General features: G+C 42.6%; 1 protein-coding gene across 2 annotated transcripts in view; it reads left to right on the forward strand.

Moving 5' to 3' along the window:
• GLT1D1 (glycosyltransferase 1 domain containing 1) overlaps window positions 1–21,971 on the forward strand; it is an 82,830-nt gene that overhangs the window by 1,019 nt on the left and 59,840 nt on the right. The window contains exons 2-6 of one of the 2 annotated variants that reach the window (XM_018576490.1): window positions 3,272–3,420; window positions 12,581–12,686; window positions 15,393–15,444; window positions 19,242–19,278; window positions 19,616–19,672. In XM_018576490.1, the coding sequence (XP_018431992.1) occupies window positions 3,272–3,420; window positions 12,581–12,686; window positions 15,393–15,444; window positions 19,242–19,278; window positions 19,616–19,672 (401 nt within the window). The remainder of the gene's footprint in view (window positions 1–3,271; window positions 3,421–12,580; window positions 12,687–15,392; window positions 15,445–19,241; window positions 19,279–19,615; window positions 19,673–21,971) is intronic. The other variant, XM_018576491.1, reaches the window with a different exon arrangement.

A 21,971-nucleotide genomic window follows, 5' to 3' on the forward strand; every position in this document is an offset into this window, starting at 1 on the left:
CCCCCCCACCTTTCTATAGTGACACAGACTGACTGTTAATTCTCACTAGGGTTGGGGTGTACGGGGTGATCAGAGCACACTGAGGTCTGGGGTAATTTTATCGTTATAGATCTAACATACTGTTATTTAAAGCGTGCAGCCACAGAGCAATATTGGACAACTAAATGGTTAGAACAGGGGTGCCCACAATTTTTTGTGTTAAGATCTACTTTTCAAATGATGAGCTACTTGAGATCCACCAATGAAAAAAAAACCTCCCTCGCTCGCTCTCTCCTGGCTGTCTCTCCTTGCTCTCTCCTGACTTTCTCTACTTGCTCTCTCTCCTGGCTGTCTCTCTTTGCTCTCCTGGCTGTCTCTCCTCACGCTCTCTCTCCTGGCTCACCTTGCTGTATTTTGCAAACAGTGCAGTGCAACAGGCTGTGTAAAGTAATATTCTTTGATGTAATACATAGCACTTCAACCACCAGTATCAACCATAAAGGTGTCAGGGAGCTTGGTTCAGCATACTCAGGCTAATAGGTAATCATGTGTGTGCACAGCTAAATAAATAGACCAAAATGGAATAAGGGGGCCGCCATTCACACCCTTCGTGATCTACCAGCATCAGCTTTGAGAGCTACTGGTAGATCACGATCTACCTAATGGGCACCCCTGGGTTAGAAAAATATTGAAACAACCTGTTTTCAATCTCTGTTTTGAGAAAACCAATGTCAGCACAATATAGAGAGCACAGCCACACCATCAAGAGTACGCTCCAGTGCGTTCGGCATCTGGAACGCAACCTGGTCGGCTCACTTTGTTAGGGGGCGTGGTGGTGCATTGAACTCAATGGCACTGCAGCCACACCCCCCGCCTGCAGTTCGATCGCCGGCACCCGAACGAGTGGCACATTAGTGCCTGCGTTCTGGTCCAGTGCGATCTGCAAACAATGCTGCAATCTGATAAAAGTTGCACAATTACAGCAGGTCTGCATTGCAAGTCTCCAGACCAGCGTGCTTTGCAAAAGTGCTGTACACTCGCAGAGCACTTGCTAAGACCTGCAGGACTCTTAGGCTGGGTTCACACCTAGGCGTATCGAATATGCGCGTTTGTCGCGTGTTTCGTGCCGCGCGTCTTACTGCGATTCGCGGTAAAATAAAACGCGAGGGTGTTCCCAGTGGATACGCAAATACGCCCAAAGATGCTCCTGTACTTCTTTGGGCGTAGGGCGCTTTGCAGCGCGTTCCTATGCGCTGTACAACGCCCAGGTGGGAACCATGCCCATAGGCAATCATTGGTTTTCACATGTTGAGCGTTTTACAGAGCGTAGGAACGCGCTGTAAGACCCCATTCACACGTAGCGACATACCTTTTGCAGCGGATCCGCGCGGCCGTTCCAGCGACGATCCAGCGACGGTAGCGCGACCATCTCCGTCGGGCTCCATAGAAAAAAGGCAAAATCGCGCAAAATCCGCCGAAAAAAGGGTCCGGTAGAAGCGACTTGCGACGCGCGACATGGAGTTAAGACAGCTCCATTAAATAGCATTGGCCAGCGACTTCTCGCGATATCGCGCGGCAAAAATGCGCGATATCGCGGCGGAAATCGCGCGATAATTCGCTACATGTGAACGGGGCCTAAAACGCCCAGGTGTGAACCAGGCCTCACTGTAGACTTGCCAAGCAAAATTACTACTTCAAAAAGTGTCAACTAGAACTTGTGCTGTAAGTGCTCTGCAAGTCTACAACTTGCCAGGAATGTGTGCAGCAAGTTAACAAGAATTACAATTTAACCCTGGCATAAGTTTGTGGCAAGTTATCCTTGCTATCTGGGCTCCCGCCCCAAAACAAAGTAAGGCAGCCGGGTTGCGTTCCTGTGCGTACCAGAGGGCGAACGCACTGGAATGCGCTCTTGATGGTGTGACTGGGCCCTGAGACCGCTATATATTCAGAAATGTATCTCATTTATAATCCGTAAACTATCTTAAACAAACTTAAGACTTCTCTTCTCTACCCTGTATTTGTAGTTTTTCTATCTTGTATTTCAAAATGTTAAGTAAAGAATAAAAAAAAAAAACTAAAGAGTAGGGCTGCAACTAATTGATTATTTTCATTGATTATTTTCATAATCAATTAGTTGGCCAATTTATTTTTTCAATTAATCTGGGTTTTTTTTTAATTGTATGTATTATATTAGACATTTTAATTAGTTTTGTGGATTTAAAATAACCTGAACTGAAAAACTCCAAGCCATTATAATAAATTAACCAAACTTTTGTTTAAAATAACACACCAAAATTGAACAAAACAAATACAATTATAACATAGTATAGTAAATGGCCTAATTGTTATGGAATTTTGTGAGAATTTATTTAATGAAAATGTATTCGTCTTGTACATGTAAAAAGTTCTACTCCTATCGTGGCCAGAACCGGGCCGGAAACGCACTGCATCTGGTGTGAACGAACCCTAAGCTGCATGGGATAGTGTAACCTTAGAAACAGTATTGTTTTCATTGAAGGGCAAGTCCTGCCTAAAAGAAAAAAAAGGCAAAATTATTTTCAAGCATTAAAAATTGTCAGCTGCCCTCTTGTAAGATACATTCTCCAATCATGGTCCCATCAGTATAAGCCCTAGACTAGTAAGACTCCAATTTTTGCTGCAGTATGTCCTGTGGGAGTTGAAGCATACAACCTGTCACTCCTGGTGTGGGTGCCCTTGTCCTCTTGCGGCAATCTCTATAGTTTAAGGCCCTGTTCACACTTGCTGTGCTTGGGAACGTGCGCATTGGCAACCCAAACGCGGCAGTAAAAATGCACATATGTTATCGCATGATAAATGTGCAGTCATGAAGTTTACAGGTCAGATTGGTACATTTGCTTCTTTGCCTTGCGTTGGGCAGCCCATTGAAATTAATGGGCTGACTTGCTGCAAAATGCGCCTTAAAAAGCGATGTGCGTTCACATGCTACAAGTTTGAACAGGGGGCAAAAACAAATAAAAAGTATAAAGAGAATGAGACACCTACTTATTATTAGTGATAAGAAAATCAAGGTGCTGATATGTCACCAGAGCACATGAAAGATATAATGTGCTAGTGCTTGATTCAAACCTTTGGCATCTACTCAAAACTTGAATATCAGTCTTAGGTGGACTAACCCTTTAAAAGCTAGCATAACTTAGTGTAGTAGGCACTTCCCCTATAGTAAGGTGATCTGGTGACAGGTTTTCTTAAAACTTTACAAGCCTTTATTTGTGTCTAAGTTGTGATATTATCTCTCCCCTTTTCCATTCAGGAGTCATCTTGAAGCTGCAGGACATGAGTGTGAGCTCCGAGACGCCGCTGGTTTGGAGAGCACATTAGAAGTGGCAAAACTTATTTCCCAGAAAAAGTTTGATGCTGGGCTGATCATCCATTTGTACAAAGCAGGAAAATTATTGCTGGGTAACGTATTGCAGTTCTATTTACTTGCTAGAATCAAAGAAAGAATTGGTTTACATTTTGCTGTGCATTTACAATTGAAGACAACACAGCCACATGTTAGGTAAAAGAAGTAAAGCAAAGAAATATTACATTACATGCCTGGCACTATCATTTCTCAGCTACCTTAAGGTGATATTAAAGCCTCAATGTAAAATGTGATAGCAGCATACTATAGGACTTGCCATGTTTGCTCTTTGCTTTCTGCGTGCAGCCTGTCATTTCTTTACAATATTTATTTGAAGTCACTCTGCACCCTATTACCGTCTTGAGGGTGGCTTCACTGCTTTGCAGGGTCCGATGGAGCCAACCTTACATGAGCGCCTCACCCGGTGATGAGCACACATGTGCCTTGTTATTATGGTGCTATGGGTGAGGGTGGTCATGTGATGCTACTAAGGTGTGTCTGCTTTAACCCAGTAAGGGCGTGCATGCACTGTTTTATCAAAGACCGAAGAGGGACTGCGTTAAGCTTACATGGGCGGGTCTGGGAAGGCAGTGCGCATGTGCAGTGCCATCAGTGGGATAAGGGACAAAGCACTGTGTATGTGAGTAGTCATGTGACCACTACAGTGTGCGCTACCCATCTTCGACCAGAAGTTGAAGGAACGAGTGAACATCCATAAGGTGTGACTGCTATATAAAAGTAAGAGAATGGGGATGTATTAAAAAAAAAAAAAACTATGGTTGCTGTAGGTTTTCCATATGTAAGTGAATACTTTTAAATAAAACAAGGTGGGTTTAATGCTACCTTAAGGCTTGATGGATTGGGGATGCATATAAAGGGTAAATGTATAGACTTTTTTTCTGTCTTAAGACATACTATAGAAGAAAAGAATTCAGCTTTAAAGTGAACCTGTGCCAAAACTACAGATATTAAAGTATTTACACATTCTTAACAAGCAGTAACAGTTTTAAAGCGACCTTACAAAAGTAATTCAAGCAAGCTATACCTGTAAGAGAAGATACTAATTACATTTCTTGCTGTCTGAGCTCCTGTACGCTGCCCGATCCTGAGAAATCATTCCTCGATGTCTGCTGGGAAACCAACACCTTTGGGAGTGTTGATCCCCTGGGTCCCCTGCAGCTCTTACTGGTTTCTCTTGACCTACGCACCACTGCTGTTTCCTGTAATGACTAGGCAGAGTCATGGCTATACTTTAGTCTGGTCATGTATTAACCACTCCGTGGAGCAATTTTTTTTAAGTTTTTGCACACACATGTTAAAATCTGATTTTTTTTTTGGCTACAGAACAGCTTAAAACCCCCAAACAGTTATATGTTTTCTGAAAGCCAAGGCCCTTTATAATAAAAATAAGCTAGTTGGAATTTTTCATGTTGTACATTTATATTTTAGGAAAGAATATACTAAAATAAATTTGAGTGCACACAATCAGAAAGTATATATATATTTTTTTGGTAAAATAAAAAAGATGGAGTTGTGTAGGGTAAATGGATGCCAAGGATGCCCCAATACCATTTTTTCCAGACTGAGTACGAGTACCAATACTTTTTCTCAAGTACTTGCCGATACCAATTACCGTTACCTTTTCTTTAGTGCCAAGTGACAGTTTTTCTAAAACAATGCAGACTAATGAAAAAAAAAAGAAAGCCACACTCCTGAAATAAAGCTGTTTAATCCATGAGCATAAATAAGCTGTACACTGTCACACAACTTCACGCACTGAAGCGTTCCACCATTGTGGCTTGATCACTGAGCTCTGTGTATGGAAGCATTATTTCCGGAGTGCGGCTTTCTTTTTTTTCACTTGGATTTAGTGCCCGACAAGCAGATGAGATCCTCAGATTGTGGAGGTGGATGTGAGCTGTGTATTTGCTTTGTGTGATTGAATACAGACTAATAATTTTAAGACCATGGTGAAGTGCCAGGGCCTGGTCCTAACTGCGAACCTCATAGCTCTGTCACTGACTCCAAGCTGTAGAGCGACTACAAATCCCAGCAATGCAGTATACAACAATGCAGAATAATATGAAGCTACATACTGTTTGCTGCTACAGGGTGTCTGCCTGACGTCTCCAGCAGAGGATCTCAGGTGGGCTGTGGAGGATTTCAGGAGGGCTGTAAATGGTCTCAGGGGGCTGTGCAGGGTCTCCCCAGGGCTGTGCGGGTGGCGAGGTTCCCCAGGAAGAAGATGATGTGCGGCAATCGCTGTAAATAGGCGCTACATGGTTCACAGGAAAGCTGCAGAGATCCCAAGCAAACATGGGATCTTGGCAGCCGCTTCAGTTTAAAAATTGAAAGTGCCGGTATAGCCATTTATTATCGGGTCATTTTCACGAATATGAGTGTCTGAAAATGCCCAGTATCAGCACCGATAGCAGTATCAGTGCACCTCTAATAGATACCAAACATGTCAAATCTTAAAATTGTGTGAGCCTATGAAATGGCAAAAAAACTACAGTACCCACAACTACCTATAGGAGCCGCTTTAAAATCCTTAATCCATCAATTTAGACAGTAAGTGGTGGCACCAAAAGATGGCTTTTCTCCACTGATCCCCACTGCATCTGTGCTATTCTCCACTGATCCCCACTGCATCTGTGCTATTCTCCACTGATCCCCACTGCATCTGTGCTTTTTTCCACTTATCACCACTGGACCTGTGCTTTTCTCCACTGACCATCACTGGACCCGTGCTTTTCTCCACTGATCACCACTGGTCCCGTGCTTTTCTGTACAGACCATCACTAGACCCATGCTTTTCTCCACTGACCATCACTGGACCCGTGCTTTTCTCCACTGATCACCACTGGTCCCGTGCTTTTCTCCACTGACTGCTTCTTCACCGAACACTGCAATGTTGTGCTGTGATTTCGGCCGAGAATGTGGCATCATTCAAGAGGCGATTGGACGATTTCCTCAGGGACCGTAATATACGGGGGTACAAGTACTTTTAAGAATGAGAACAAACAGAGACCTATACATACTGTACGCACACATCAGTAGGCCCATACACACATACACAATAGGTTGCACTTGATTTTATTTTTTTGCTAGCTAGCCCGTGGAACGTGCATCGAAAAACTATCCCCTGTGAACAAAAAAAGTGAACCGTGAAATCACAGCACACAAAAACGTGCACAAGGGTGCTTGGTCCTTCAATAAAGAAGGGACCGCGATTCCCGACCCCCCGGGGCGCAAGGCTCCTGACAGGGGTTGAGACTGTTGGTCCACCAATGCGAAAGCCTGTGGACCCCGATCCTTTGGGGACCTGCCGAAACAGGTCCCTCACAGTACTAGGTAGGGGGCTCTCCCGAAGAGAGACCCCCTGGTTGGGAGGAGACAGAGAACCCTATATTAGGGCACAGAATCTCCTCCCCACATCGGGAAAAGGCCCCGAAGGAACCTGCACCCGCTGCATCTGTGGGTCAAAATTTAAAAACAAAAAAGTTCCAATCGTGCATGTAGTGCAATAAATAAATAAACCACGCTGACAGGCCCTAGGGGCCGGAGTGCAAAAATATTGCCCCAAACTAGCCATAAGGCCTGTCTCGGAGGCGTTGTGCAGAATATGCAATGTGGTGTGTGTCCATGTGCACAGTGAGTCAAAGTGGAGTCCCACACCCAAGTGACTTTCTGAGCACCCCTGGGACGCCACCCCCAGGGGGCACAACACCACGGGCTCTGCCGCCTCCCAACCCTCCGGCTAGACCAAGCTACGCATCCGTTCAGTCAGTGACAATAGGTTGAACTTGATGGACATGTGTCTTTATTCAACCTCAAATGTAACTATGCACCACGCGCTTCTTCGTTGGCCGTAAATTTAATGCAACAATGCTCCACTCACAGATATTTCAATAACACAATTCTCTGCTGTATCAACACATCACAATCTGCTGTACTATGTTAAGCTGTGCTATACTGTATATTATATTCCCCAGACTGCTGAACTCTACAATGTATCTTTCAGTCATACCTCTAGGAATGTTTTAGGACTACAGGCACATTTTCCTTTGCAATTACAAATTAACCTAAATAAGCAAGGATTGAAAAAAAAAACCCTACGAAGGCCTGAATTTGAATTATTCAAATTTCTGTTCGGTTAAGAAAGCCTGCAGCATTAATTATTTTGTTAAATATGCATGGGTTAAAGTGCTTTAATGTACAAAGCAGTGAGGGCACACACAGCTAACCAGCGCAAAAAAAATGTATTAATGACATTACTGCTCTCTTAATTGTGATTTGCAGCCTGTTCCCATGTACAATAATCTTGTTTTTATCTCCATATTTGCTAAATAGTCTCTCTTTACTGTGCTTGGCAATACTAATAGCTTTGAATCTGTTTTCTGCATGAATATTTAAAAGAGAACTATGGGGTAAGTATTTTTCCCCATAGTTTTCTTTAGGGTCACGAAAGGACATATACTAACCTCCTCCTGTGACCCAAAGCTCAGTATATAGTGGGCTATTTTCCACGATATACTGAGAGCGCCGCAGCTGGGACATATCCCGACAATGCTGTTGAGATCCACACAGCTGCGTGAGTGACAGCTGGCTCTGCCTATCTAGAAGCAGAGCCAGCTGTGTCTGCCCCCTACCCCATTCGTTCCTCCACTCAGCGCTGGAGGATCGGAGAGGGGAGGGGGGAATCCCTGTGGGGAGCCGTGGCTGCCAGTCACCGCTCCCTGCAGGGAGACGATTGGGAAGTCAGTGGATCGGCTTCATGTTTCTGCTCACTTCGCGATGGATAGAGCTGACCTCTGGCAGCTTCTTTGTCACAGGTCGGCTATTACTATGATGATGAGTGGAAATCACTCACCTCATAGTTCTCCTTTAAATCAATTTTTTTGTGTTTGGCAATGTTTACAGAATTTGCTGCCACTATGAAGAATTCTTCTCATAAATAACTTACCTATGCAAAAAGTGGAAAAATTCTGCTAACGCCTGTCCCCTAAGACCTAATTATTTGGCTGTTAGGCGCCTCCATCTTGTCCTGCTGGAGCGGACTAATCAATCTAACAGCCACTTTGTCCATTCCCCGATATTAATATTTATGTTTCACTTTTCTTTCATAAACTGGGCATACACGGAGCGAATTTTGTCTGGTTCTTGAACTGGCCAACATTTACTTAGAGGGTGGCCCTGTCTGCAGCCTCCCGGTCCACACCCAGCCATCTAACAATAAAAAAATCTGGGTGGAAAACTGTTGGCCAAATAGTGACTCGCCTATCTGTTGCAGTCACTGTTTGGTTATTCAGTGGAATACAATTGCTGCAGCAGGAGGTTCATCCACCAACTCTGTTTAGCATGGATTGAGGAATGTGTACGTGTGACTCAGGCTGGGCAAAAAAAAAAAAAAATCTACTAATGTATCGCCATCTTTATCTTCTTAACTGTCAATATCTGTTTATATAGGTGATGGTCTTAAAGAACTCTGGGCAGAAATATTCTTAACCCTTCTAGTGGTGCCACCACTGCACTGCAAGGGTTAAGTGCTCACTTTTGTCTTGTATTAAAATCAAAAAGATTTACTCACCTGAACCTTGTAGCCGGCTGGCTGCTAGACCGGCCTCCTCCTCCGCTCCAGCGATGAAATGTTCCTCAGCTACAGTGTATTGGTCGCGATCACTCATAGCACCTTAGACCTTTGGAACGGAGGGGGGTAGTCTGCAGGCACCAGTCCAACAGCCAGCCTTCTGCAAGGTTCAGGTAAGTATTTTTATTTTTTTTTGACGAAAAACAAGCTATTAACCCTTTCAGTGCACCATTGCAAGGATTAAGAATATTTCTGCCCAGAGTTCTTCTTTAAGACCATTACTTATTTCTGACTGGAGTTCTTCTTCTTGGTAGCAGCTTTTCTACCATTTTTTTTAGCATGGGACATCTTTTGATGTTTTGTCATTGTTCTGGAGCCTCTAAAAAGATATTATTACCCACAGAATCCAATAGATCAAATTTTGTTTCTGATCACCTGACCCTGATTTTGATTCCCTTTCACACTTTTGCTTTTAGGACTAGGCTGCTAAGTCACAAGCTTCTAACATTGTGGCTGGGTCAGAAAGAATGCTAGGGAGCTCACTGGCTGTATGTGGGAGTGTTCACTATAGAGACAATCATTCTTTTGTTCTTATTCTAAACCACCTAACTGCTTTTCTTGCATCGCTCCCTTGCTGGCTGAAATAATGCAGAATCTTGCTTGCCCACAAGGGAATAGCAATGGAGCGACACCTCTTTGGTGTGTCTGCAATAGAGTAACACCACAGGAGTAGGCTAGTGATCTTGTTTATGTTGAGTTGTCTGCAGTGACCGGCTCTCTAGTGTGGTGTGGACCTTGCGACTCACAGGTCAGTCTCTGTTTTTCTCCACTGCTGCCCTCTGTTGCATGCTAGGATTACTTTAAAGTCTTGTTCACGCCATATCAGTTGAGCTGCGTTTTTCTGCACATCACTGCATATTAATGGTACGTACAGAGCACATGGAAGACAACTGTTCAACGGCTGAATGGACGCGGTTGCACAAGCCCTAAAACTGAACTCTCTCCACAAATCCAGCACTATAATTCTGCTCCCATTCCCCACTATGTGGCTCCGAAGTCCTGTGGATCACAATAGCAGCTGCTGGATGTCTAGGTTGTGTGATGCCATTCATTATGCAACTTCATCCTTAAAGTGACACTATAGCGGCCTAGACAATAAAGTGATACTAAACTCAGGAGTTAAATCTTAAAATACATTCAAGTAACTTAACTATTAATAATAATAATGTATCTTATTTGTGTATCACTCAGCTGTAGATCCTCAAATCATCTCTGAATTAGAGCTGAGGCTGTCCTCATGGTCTCTGTGTGTGTTGTAAAGTAGTCACCACTCCAAGCTCGCTCTTGTGGTGGACTAAAATCTCATTACAAATTAGTAAACTTAATGTGAGATTGTAGTCCATCACGGGAGCGATTTTGAAGCAGTGGCTACTTTGCCACACACACTGGGACCATCGAGAATAAAAGCAACCACCCTCCAGAAGGAAGGACAGTGTCAGCATGAATTCAGAGATGATTTGAGGATATACAGCACAAAAAAGAAACCGTTTTGTTAATAGTACTTAGGTACTTAGATGCATTTTTAAGATTTAACTCCTGAGTTTAGTGTCACTTTAATGTCTAGACTGCCATAGGCCCCCCCCACTGCTTGTCCTTATCACACCCACTGTGTCCTGTATGGGTGTAACTAGTAGACCCAGCTTTTAAAGAACCCACTGTACCTGCTTGAAACATTGGCATAGAAGGGCAGAACTCTTGTCACCGTCCATACACTATAGGGTGTAGTGTGGACATCGTAATAATACTTCCACTGGCCAGCATGGACTAGGAGGAAGATGAAGTTATCCGGGTTATACAAGCATTATCCTAATTTGTCAGTATTGTAGATACTTGGAGACAAAATAAAAAAAAAATAAAATGAGAAGGTGATCTGATGGCTGCAATTGTATGAAAAAGGAAAAACTGAAATATTACAATGGCATAACTATTCAGACCCTTTGCAACAACACTTGAAATTTAGCTCAGGTGCCTCCCATTGCTCTTGATCATTGCTGAGATGTTTCTACGCCTTGATTGGAGTCCACCTGTGGTAAATTACATGGCTTGGACATGATTTGTAAATGCACACATCTCTCTATAGAATGCCTTGGCCATACACCTTACAATTATCTGCAGATTTTCTGTGGTCAGATGGAAAAGGTGCAACAGATTCCTCCATCTCCACTTAACTGTGTGGATGGAGGAATCTCCACCTGGGCCAATCTGTTGCACTTTTTCCATCTGACCACAGAAAATCTGCAGATAATTGTAAGGTGTATGGGCACCTTTACAGCTGACAATGCATACTGTATCAGAGCAAAAGCCATGTGGTCAAAGGAACTGACTGCAGAGCTCAGAAACAGGATTATTGCAAGGCATAGATCTGGTGAAGGCTACAAAAATAATAATTCTGCTGCACTGAAGCTTCCCTAGAGCACAGTGGCCTCCATAATTCTCAAATGGAAGAAATTTGGCACAACCAGGACTCTTCAAAGAGCTGGTCGCCCGGCCAAACTGAGCAATCAGGGGAGAAGGGCCTTAGTAAGAGAGGTGACCAAGAACCCGATGCTCACTCTGATGGAGCTCCAGAGATCCTGTGTGGAGATGGGACAAAGTTCCAGAAGGACAACCATCACTGCAGCCCTCAAGTGATCTGGCCTCTATGGCAGTTTGGCTAGACGGAAGCCTCTCCTCAGTGCAAAACACATGAGAGCCCGCTTGGAGTTTGCAAAAAAGCACCTAAAGGACTCTCAGACTGTGAGGCACAAGATTCTCTGGTCTGATGAAACCAAGATTGAACTGTTTGGCCTCAATTCTGAAGTTATGTCTGGGGGAAACCAGGCACCGCCCATCACCTGCTCAATGCCATCCCAATAGTGAAGCTTCGTGGTGGCAGCATCATGCTGTGGGGTGTTACAGCAGCGGGGACTGGGAGACTGGGCAGGGTTGAGGGAAAGCCGAATGGAGCAACGCACAGAGATATCTTCTATGAAAACCTGTTCCACAGCGCTCAGGACCTCAGACTTCACCAAAGGTTCACCTTCCAACATGACAACTCTCCTGAGCACACAACACAGGAGTGGCTTAGGGACAACTCTGTGAATGGCCTAGCCAGAGCCCTGACTTGAACCCTATTGAAGATCTCTGGAGAGATCTGAAAATGGCTGTCCAACGACGGTCCCCATCCAACCTGACTGAGCTTGAGAGGATTTGCAAAGAAAAATAACAGAAAATCCCCCAATCCTGGTGTGCACAGCTTGTCGCGTCATACCCAAAAATGCCTGAAGCTGTAATTGCTGCCAAAGCAGCTTCATCAAAGTACTGAGTAAAGGGTCTGAATACTTAAGTACATGTTTTTTTCTTTTTTATTAAATTCCCGGACATTTCTAAAATTCACTTTGTCATTAGGAGAAAAAAAAAAAGAATTTAAACAGCTGTAAAATCAGGCTGCAATATAACACAATTGAAAAAAGTGAAGGGGGTCAGCGCGTGTATGTGTGTGTGTATTTATATTTAATATGTGTCTGTATATATAGCACACAGTGCATATTACCTAATAAAGAAATGTTTTATTGTTGTTTTAAAAGGAAATAGAATCCCTTATGGGGCAGTATTTGGTGGGACCGACATCAATGAAGATGTGAAAAATGAAGAGAAATGCAGAGTTATGGGAGCTGTACTTGAAGAGGCCAGGTAATTGAAGTGTTTTGTATTGTTGACTAGCCTAATGGCTATGTATCTTGTGCATTAGCAAGCAGCACATGCCATGCAGACTTTCCTTACACTAAGAATAAGCTGTGACAGATGAATTTCCCGTTCTGCGTGAAATGTCAGGATCACTGCTAGTTGCGAAATTCTTCCCTTAGTCACTTGTATTTGTTCCCATCCTGGTTTGTTAGTGCTTTGATTTTACTTTTATATTTATTTTATTACACATAAAAGATCATCAAAGTAAAAGCTGATTTTTAAAGCTGAACTCCAGGCAAATGGCTAAATATTCATTTGAATTACACATATGGGAATTGTTTTACCTGCTAAAGAATTATATTGCTAATATTTCTGGCAGTCGGGTCACACAGCTCTACAACACAGCACAGCCAACATGGACATCTGACTTTTCTCTGCTATACTTAAAGGACAACTATGATGTGAGTGATTTTCACTCAACCTCATAGTTTGAGCCGACGTGTGACAATGAAACTGTCACACGTCAGCTCAATAGATCGGGAAGTGAGCGAACACATACCGTCGCTCGCTCACTTCTTGATCATGTCCCTGCAGAGAGCCGTGACTGTCACTCACGGCTCCCGGCAGGGATTTCCCCACTCCCCGCTCCGATCTTCCAGCGCTGACTGGCGGAACAGACGGGGGAGCGGGCGGGTACTTCTGGCTCTGCCTCTAGATAGGCAGATCCAGCTGTCAATCACGCAGCTGGGTGGATCTCAACAGTAATGTCGGGATCCGTCCCGGCTGCAGCTTTTTCAGTATACCGCGAGCTGTAGCTCGCGGTATACTGAGCCTAGGGTGACGGGAGGACGCTAGTTTGTGTCCTCCCGTGACCCTTGGGAGAACTATGGGGAAAAACACTTACCCCATAGTTCTCCTTTAAGCAACACAGCTAACCTCCTCACCCCTACCCTGTGATTGGACAGTGAAGGAGCAGCAAAAGACTGATAAGGTCTTCTTTCTGCTTTTCCCTTCTGACACCAACATTGGAGTACTTCCTTTTCCTCTGAGAGACTGCTATTGAAATGGTGATTAGTTACAAGAGGCTGAAGTAAGTCAGGTGTCGATATTTACAGGTACTAGGTGCTTTTAGAATATATAGAATTATTGTAATGAATAATATCTGTATTCAATCATTATTATCTGTCTTGTGTTTAGCTTTATTACACTATGTGTGTGCAGCAACAGTTTTCCCCTATGTTTTAACCATATCTCAAATGTCTAGTTGTTCTGAAGACTGAGAACATCAAGAACTCCCTCTCAACTTTCAGTATATACAATAGCTTCTCCTTTTTCTACTTTTTGTAATTTCAAAAGAATATGAATACTTCTGCTTTCACTGGCAGGGAGCGTAGTTGAAGGGGGAGGGACTGCGTAGAGCAAATATTTTCTTAATAGATTCAATCAATGTTACTGATGTTTCAGAGTTTTTCTCATTTGTCATTGGAAACTGATAGAGGTCAGCATTTGCCATCTTTGAATTAAATTTTTCTTAAATACTCCTCCTTCCTATGATTTGATTGGCTGCCCCAGCAATGTTGATGACGCTGTGCAGAGAGGCAAATATAAAGGGTGTAGTTTATTGAAAGCTAAAATCCCTATAGAGATACTTCTACCTATGAGAGAACAAATTATCAGGTCCCGGTATAACTAAAGTACTTGTTTGCTATACAGAATATACACCTTAGCTGTGGAACTAACTGTAAGGTGGAAGTGGAAGATTTGGGCTAGTCATATAAAAGGCAGGCATGAATGAGGAACTGAAAGTGATTTATTTCTGAAGGGGACACCCCTCCCTGATTGTGAGATGACAGAGTAGCATACATTGTTTTCAGGCTAAAGCTGACCAGGCACTATTAGCATTTCATCTAGGTCACAGGAATCAGCCAAAATCCTCACAGTGGGCGGCCTTGCTGGCTTAACAAAAGTCGATTACTGAAGTAGCCGGGCTTAAAATTGTCAGCCGAAAAGAGATTGCAGCCGGTTGGCCGCAGTCACTGTTTGTGTTTTCTGACAGTGACAGACACCATCTGTCAGAACACAATGTGGGGGGGCTGGGTAAGGAGCCCTTCTGTTAGATTTCTTTTCAGCCTGCAGGTTGAACAAAAGAAATCTGTTAGTGTATTAGTGTATGGCTGGTCATAATGAGAAAACTAAAGACGTACTATGTTTCTATTCTGATGCAGAGATGTCCCAGTGCAGTGATGACTAACGTTTTTTGAGCCCGAGTGGCCAAAGTAGTCAAGGTATCTGTGAATTTTAATAAAGCCAGTAAAAGTAATTTTTTCTCTTTTAACCCCTTCGTGACTGACGACGTACAGTGTACGTCGCTAGCATCGGGGCTGTTTAAACAGACTCCCGGCGACTTTTGCCGCCGGGAGTCTGTTTAAACTTGTAGAGCCGACTGTCGGCTTTACAACAGAAGCGATCCTGGTGACTTACCTGTCGCCAGATCGCTTCTGCGTAGGTATGCTTAGTCACATTTTCGCCTTTTTGGTAACAGTAGCAGTATGTTATTTAAAATAACCAGATGCCTTTTGAACGATAAGTTCATGGAATCTTTTATAGTTTTGATTTTTCATCTATAAGAAATGTTTAAAAAAATAACCCAGGTTGACAAAGTGACTTTAGTTGTCTGTATCATTTAATGCTTTTGCTTTTTCTTCTCTCCAGATTTGCTGTAGCGTTTACTCATGAGATTAAAGAAATTGCAGCAAAACATTGGGTATGGCATCGTTCCCTTTCTTTTCTTTGTGAGTAGTCGTAGGCTGCTAAAGGGGACAGGTTTGGAACATCAGGTGTATACCTCCCCCTCCTACAGTGTCACCTATGCCACTTAGCCATTTATGATGGCTTTCAGAGCAACTAGCTGAAAATAACACAAAATTGCTGCAGTGTTTCTTGGGAGTTGCAGCTCTGCCTAGGAATCACATTAAGGACGACAACCCCTTTTAATACAAACATCTGCACTGCTTTCAATGTCATTTTACTGACATCAATATTCTCCACTCATAACTGCTCACGTTCTACAGGAGCAAGAGTTTACTCATGGTGATTTCTGTGATTAACAACAAAAATAATTCCAGCTTAGAGAGAAACTCCGGACAAAATTATTTTTAACCTTTTGCGGTGGGGCTGCCCTCGCACTGCAAGGGTTAAATGCTTGTATAATAAAGTTATACTCACCTGAACCTCAAAGCGCTAGCTGTTAGTCCGGTCCTTGCAGCCTCTCTTCCACTCTGCTCCAGCGATCTAAGGTTCTGTGAGTCATTACGTCCTATACATTGTATTGAACTTGAGGTCACCGAGGGACATTCCATCACTGGACCAGAGGAAAACGAGCACTTAACCCTTGCAGTGCGGGGCTAGCCTTACAAGGGTTAAGAATAATTCTGCCCGGAGTATTTCTTTTTAAATGATACGACTGAAAAGCCTTTTACCACTCCTGGCCTAAGACCGGCTTTAAATCAAAACTGCGCCCAGCAATAGAGCCGTGGTAAAACACATTATATCAGCAAACACATAGTGGTAGGGGTCTATTTATAAATCAAAAATACAATAAATTCAACCAGGATTCACACATCTAGAAAATGAGTGACTTCCTGGTTGAAAGTCATGTGAATCTTATGTGAAACTGTTTATAAATGACTGTAGATAGATGTCACCAGCACACCAGAATCATTTGAAATCCAAAGTGTTCATTTCTTGAAACGTCATGTTACCAGAACAAGCGCTTTTAGGGCCACCAGGGTCCCCTTCATCAGGTTTAGCAATAATGTTGCTGAGCCTGCTAATGGCGACCCCGTGTTAGGCCACCAAAAGCGCTTGTTCTGGTGACATGATGATTCAATAAATGAACATTTTGTATTTCAAATTATTCTGGTGTGCTGATGGCATCTATCTACAGTTATTGTCTGGTGGCGCCTTCCGCATTCACTACGAGCACCCCCCTGCGATTGTGGATCTCCGGTTAGGAGTGCGACAAGGCAACTATTAAATGTTTATAAATAGACCCTGTAGATTTATTTATTAGGTGATTTGGGAAACAGAATCCTGCTGCTGTATGTCCAGTGCTGTCCTCTATCCCACTACCATTATTACTCTGTTTTAAGAACAAATTGCTCATTGCTGAATTAATGGCTTAGGTAATACTGAGCTAAAACCTTTAGAATGAAGTCCTTGTTTTAGGCTGGGTTCACACCATTTTCCGGACCAGATCTGGAACATAGTACATTGCGTTTTTAACGCGATAGGAATTTTTTAATTTATTTTTTAGCTTAACTGCCTCCAGGCCAGCCGTAGTAAAAAAAACGGCTGGCCGGGAGCTCTCTAGATCTGAGCGGGCGTCAGCTCAGACAGCGGGAAATGGCCGGTATTTAAAAACAGGCAGCGATGCCTGTTACCATACAAGCGATCGCGCGTATGGGGTGCCGATCGGTCCCCCCCCCGTCCCCCCCCGCCGTTGTTCCGCTGATCCCGGGCTCCACAATCAGTAAAGATTGTGGGTTAAGGCCAGGTTCACACCATTTTCAGGACCAGATCTGGAACATGGTGCATTGCGTTTTGTAGCATTTTTGCCGCGTTTTTACTGGGATTTTACCACAATTTTGCAGCTTTAATTTATTATTTTAGCTTAAAATGGGCTTACAGATGCAGTCTAGTGCGTTTGCATGCATCTGTGTATTTGATGTGTTTCCATGCATTCCAGTGCATTCCAGACCAGAGAAAATGAGACAAACAGTATTTTGTGTGTCTGGTTCGGAATAAACTGAGCTGGTGTGAACAGAGCCCAGAAATACCATCGGAAAACATTGGGATACTTTTTTGGTCTGGGACCAAACTGTTCTGGTCTGGACATGATCCGGACATGGTGTGAACAAGCCCTAAATCTTCAGCTTTATGTTTACAGGTGGGACTTCACTAGAGCTAACCCTTTGACGACTGGCAACGTAGCTACTAACAAATTCCTTCTACTGTCAGCTTCACTGTATATGAGCAATCTGACATCTGTCCTTAGGGTTACTTTGTCATTTTCTGGTTAATAAAGATTGCAATCTTTAGTTGCTCTTAGGCAGGACCTTTAGTTGCACATTTTGAGGGACTTCTTTTGACTTAATAAATAATATGGGTTGCCCATTTTTTAAACAATTTACAATAGGTAACTAAGCAGGCATGTTAATCCGTTCATTCTCCACACAGCACCTCATTTTGATGTTCCCTTCAGATTGGTGTATTACAGTCACAGTAAACACATAGACCTACTACTCATCTAGGTGATTTGATTACCAAGATCCATCTGCTGTACATCCAATGCTGTCCTCTTTCCCATTGCCATTATAAGGGCATGTGATGACAGACTTTGGGCTTGTGTTGATGGCATCAGTTTGACATCAGCTTTAGACACATGTGCATTTTACCTGCAGTCCACCTCCCTTCTGACCTGCCTTAGACCCACTTATAGAGGATTTTACTTTGCAATAAACTAATGCAAAACTGGTCTAACACAAATAGAGATTGACACAGGCTGTAACACATAAAGTCAAGGGCTGGGCTAGCCATTTCTGTATCCAGCAACTTATTGTTGAACAATGAGGCCTCCCATCATGCTGAACAGCCAATAGGGATTGAAGAAAGAAGAGTCCAGGACTGTTATCCTTCTTATTTGAATTTGACTTTAAGGTTAACTGTAATCCGAAACAACTACCGTATAGGTAGAAGGTGAAGTCTCAGTCCGTGGCTTTTAATCCATAAGGATCCCAGGATTTAGGCTTCTCAGGATGCTGTAAAAGCTACATCTCAGGTAGCCACTGTATCTAGTGTGGGGATTAGGAAGAGTCACTTTAAAGAACTCCAGGATTTTGTATTTTTATTAACCATTGCAGTGGGGCTACCCCCGCACTTCAAGGGTTAGGTGCTCATTTGTGTCCAGGTGCTAAGGTAACAAAATTATACTCACCCTAAACTTTCCAGCCAGCTTTCTCAGTGCTCCCTTCAGCCTGTCTACTCCACTGCAGCATTGGAATCTTTTTCACATCTATACGCTTTGGACCTTAGGCCGCTGCAAAGGAGGGGGAGAGAGACGTTGGAAGGACTGGTTTAGGAGCAAGCCGACTTGGAGCTTCAGGTGAGTCTAACTTTGTTTTTTAACCTAGACACAAAAAGAGGAGTGGAGAGTTGTCTGCATACAAACAAACAGGTAGCCCCACTGCAAGGGGTAATACTACAATTTCTTGGAGTTCTTTAAACACTTTCTTAGCACAAGTCTTTTTTTCCAGGCAGCTGAAATTCTTTTCATTAAAAGAAAGTGTATTTTTAATCAAGTAAAAAAACTTGAAGATTTTATGAAAATTGAAAACAAAAAAACCTGTCACCATCACGTTTATTGTTGCAAGACTCCGAAACGTCCTGCCTGACTTGCTTTCACTGCAGAGCTAGTGGGAGAGTAAGCTCTCCAATATATGAATGATGTTGTTTTTATTTGGTAATAAAAAGGCTTCTTTCTTTTTTGTCATTATTTCATAGCCACGAGCACTCTATAAAATACACATCCAACCTCAAGGTAAGAATTTCCATTGTTATTAAATGTGACAGTGCCTACATAATGAAGAGATGTGCATGTTTTACTAGGCTTGGAAATACAATTTGTTTTAGAACATTTTGATACTTTCATTTACATTTGCTAGTTAGAGGTATTCATAATGTACCTCCAACCTTCTATCTGCATTGCTACTAAATATGACTGATCAGAAAGGATTAAAAAGGAATGTAAAAACCTCTGAAAGAAGATGTCTGTAAGGGGGTGTACTGTAATTTGTAGGGGTTTTACCATTTTTTTAAAGTGTAAATGTTCATATTAATTGTCAATTTTAGATCTGTTTTTTTTTTCTTCTTTACAGGAATAATGACAATGCCAAATGCATTTTTCAATTGCGAAGCCTTTCTTCAAAATGCAGGTAAACCAAAAGTAAGTTTATCATAAACCTTTCAACCAGTCAAAGCGGTATTTAACACATGTTCTGTATAGCAGACATCCTTCCTAATGGTACCATACCTTTGCAGCGTTGCCGCATTGACCTGATGTTCCCTTAGGAGCATAATAGAAAATGTGATCTTCTGGGTATTGCAGGGCGTGCTCTGTCTCCCATCCTACAATGCAATATTTAGGTACAACCCATCAAAGCTGACATAGCTGAGCACTTTCACAAAGTGGGATTTTCAGGGGGCCCATTAGAGAAGCATGGAGCTATTGTTAAGCTAACAATTTTGCTTTCAGTCATAGTAGTTTGCCAGCCATGGCTTTAAGTGCATGTCTGGGCAAAATAAAAATAAACGTCTCTGCAAGACATGCACATTTCACCAATTTTATTGCTTTATTCACTCAAGGACCAGAACAATTTTTCACGTGAATTTTTGGCTAGAAAATGAGTTATAACCCCTAATCACTTATATATATTCTGAAAGCAGAGGCCCTGTAGAATAAAAAGCAGTAGTTGCAATTTTTGTTAATCAAATTTATCTTTTAAGGAAAAAAGAAACTAAAATGAATTTTAGCGCACACAAATACCCAATTTTGGTAAAATAGAAAAGATGACATTGTCAAGCCTTAAAATTGCACATGCCTGAGAAATGGCATAAAACTATGGTGCCCCCCCCCCTTTTATTTTTTTCATTTAACTTTATTGCTATTACATGGGGGCTAACAAAGTCCCATTGTGAAAGCATTGGCATGTGGCAGGTACACTTTATGTTAAATGATATCTGCTTTGCATTCTGTACCAATATATCCCAGACTTCAACAGGGACTGGAGCAGTATACAGCATAGACGTTATGTTGTCCGCACACCATTCAGTTTCAGAATATCATCTTTAAGGCATTCCTATAAAGATGATACCAGTAAAAATGATATTCTGAAGCTGAATGGTGTGCGGACAATATATCCTCTATGAGGTGCTCTTTATCTTTATGTAGACATCAGGTGTTTCAGTAGACCCAGATCATGCTTGATACCTGGCCAAATTGACCAGAATGTGACAGCTGTGAACCTGGAAATGCTTATAGCACAGCGCTTAAGGGTTCACTGATTGCAGAGCAGATTGGGTAACTTAAGTTCCCACTCACCATCCTGTTGTCATCTGGTGTGGTCCTGAGCTCCCTGGAGGGGTGGTGGGGTGTTGGAACCTTCCCAGGCCCATACAAGTAATCAGGCAGCTCTACAGTCGCCTGGATCACGTGTACATGATATCCAGTTGCTGGCTGTTTAAAATAATACAAAGATCATGGCTGCAGCAACAGCTGTGATGTTGGTATCACCACTTGAGGTACAGGACACAACAAAATTCTTGTTGTTGGTTGACAACGCTGCCTCCCCTGGACAGGGATACCAAGCAGTGTTGTAATTTCTGCCTTTATTCTATCCTTCTGAACTACAGAGCCTCCAACAGCTTATTAGAGTAAAAAGGTGACACTATGGGTTTTTTGAACCCCTAGTGTCACCTTAAAAAGGACCTGTCACTGCTAATATGCTATTGCATAGGGGGCTTGCAAGCCCCCCTAGGTGTTAGCAATTAAAGTAAAAACAAACAAAAGCAGTTTTATAAAGTAATTGTAAAAAAAGTTTAGAGTCCCCTGCGCACCCAAGATAAACACGTGTTGGGTGCGTCTACGTACAAAAACGGCGATAGCGCTACACATGTTGGGTATTGCCATGCACGCCAGAGTGAGAGGAATAATTCCAGGGCCAATATTTACGTGTATCCTTAAACTGATGTACATAACACGTAAAATGCATATACAATATCATATATATGAAAAATCCTTAATACTGCATTATATAGGTGTATAAACGACCATCATAAAATATACCTTTACTGTATACAGAAGTTGTATTTTGTATACAGAGCGTTCAACTTACAAAAGCAGTACTATTGGAATCAGCTGCTTTAACACTGAAAATTCTGGAATAACCCTCTGCACACTGCTAACCTTCACGTACTGTATCTCTAGTAAACTTCTGCATACAGGGAATTCAGGGTTAACATACTGTATATTGCAATACATGTTTAAGATTAAAAAAGGAAGGATTTTTTCCCCTGTTGCATCAAATTGAACCATGCTTTATAGGGGTGTTTTGCCTTCCTCTGGATCAACTGTGAGTTCTGTTTGTGAAGGTTTTTCTATTCTTTCTTTTTTCTCAACCTAACTACATAACTACAGTATGTAACTGCGTCAAAATAATCCCTCTCTGACCAGCC

The sequence above is a fragment of the Nanorana parkeri genome, unplaced genomic scaffold (assembly GCF_000935625.1).
Source record: "Nanorana parkeri isolate BGI_ZX_2015 unplaced genomic scaffold, ASM93562v1 scaffold68, whole genome shotgun sequence".
NCBI lineage: Eukaryota > Metazoa > Chordata > Amphibia > Anura > Dicroglossidae > Nanorana > Nanorana parkeri.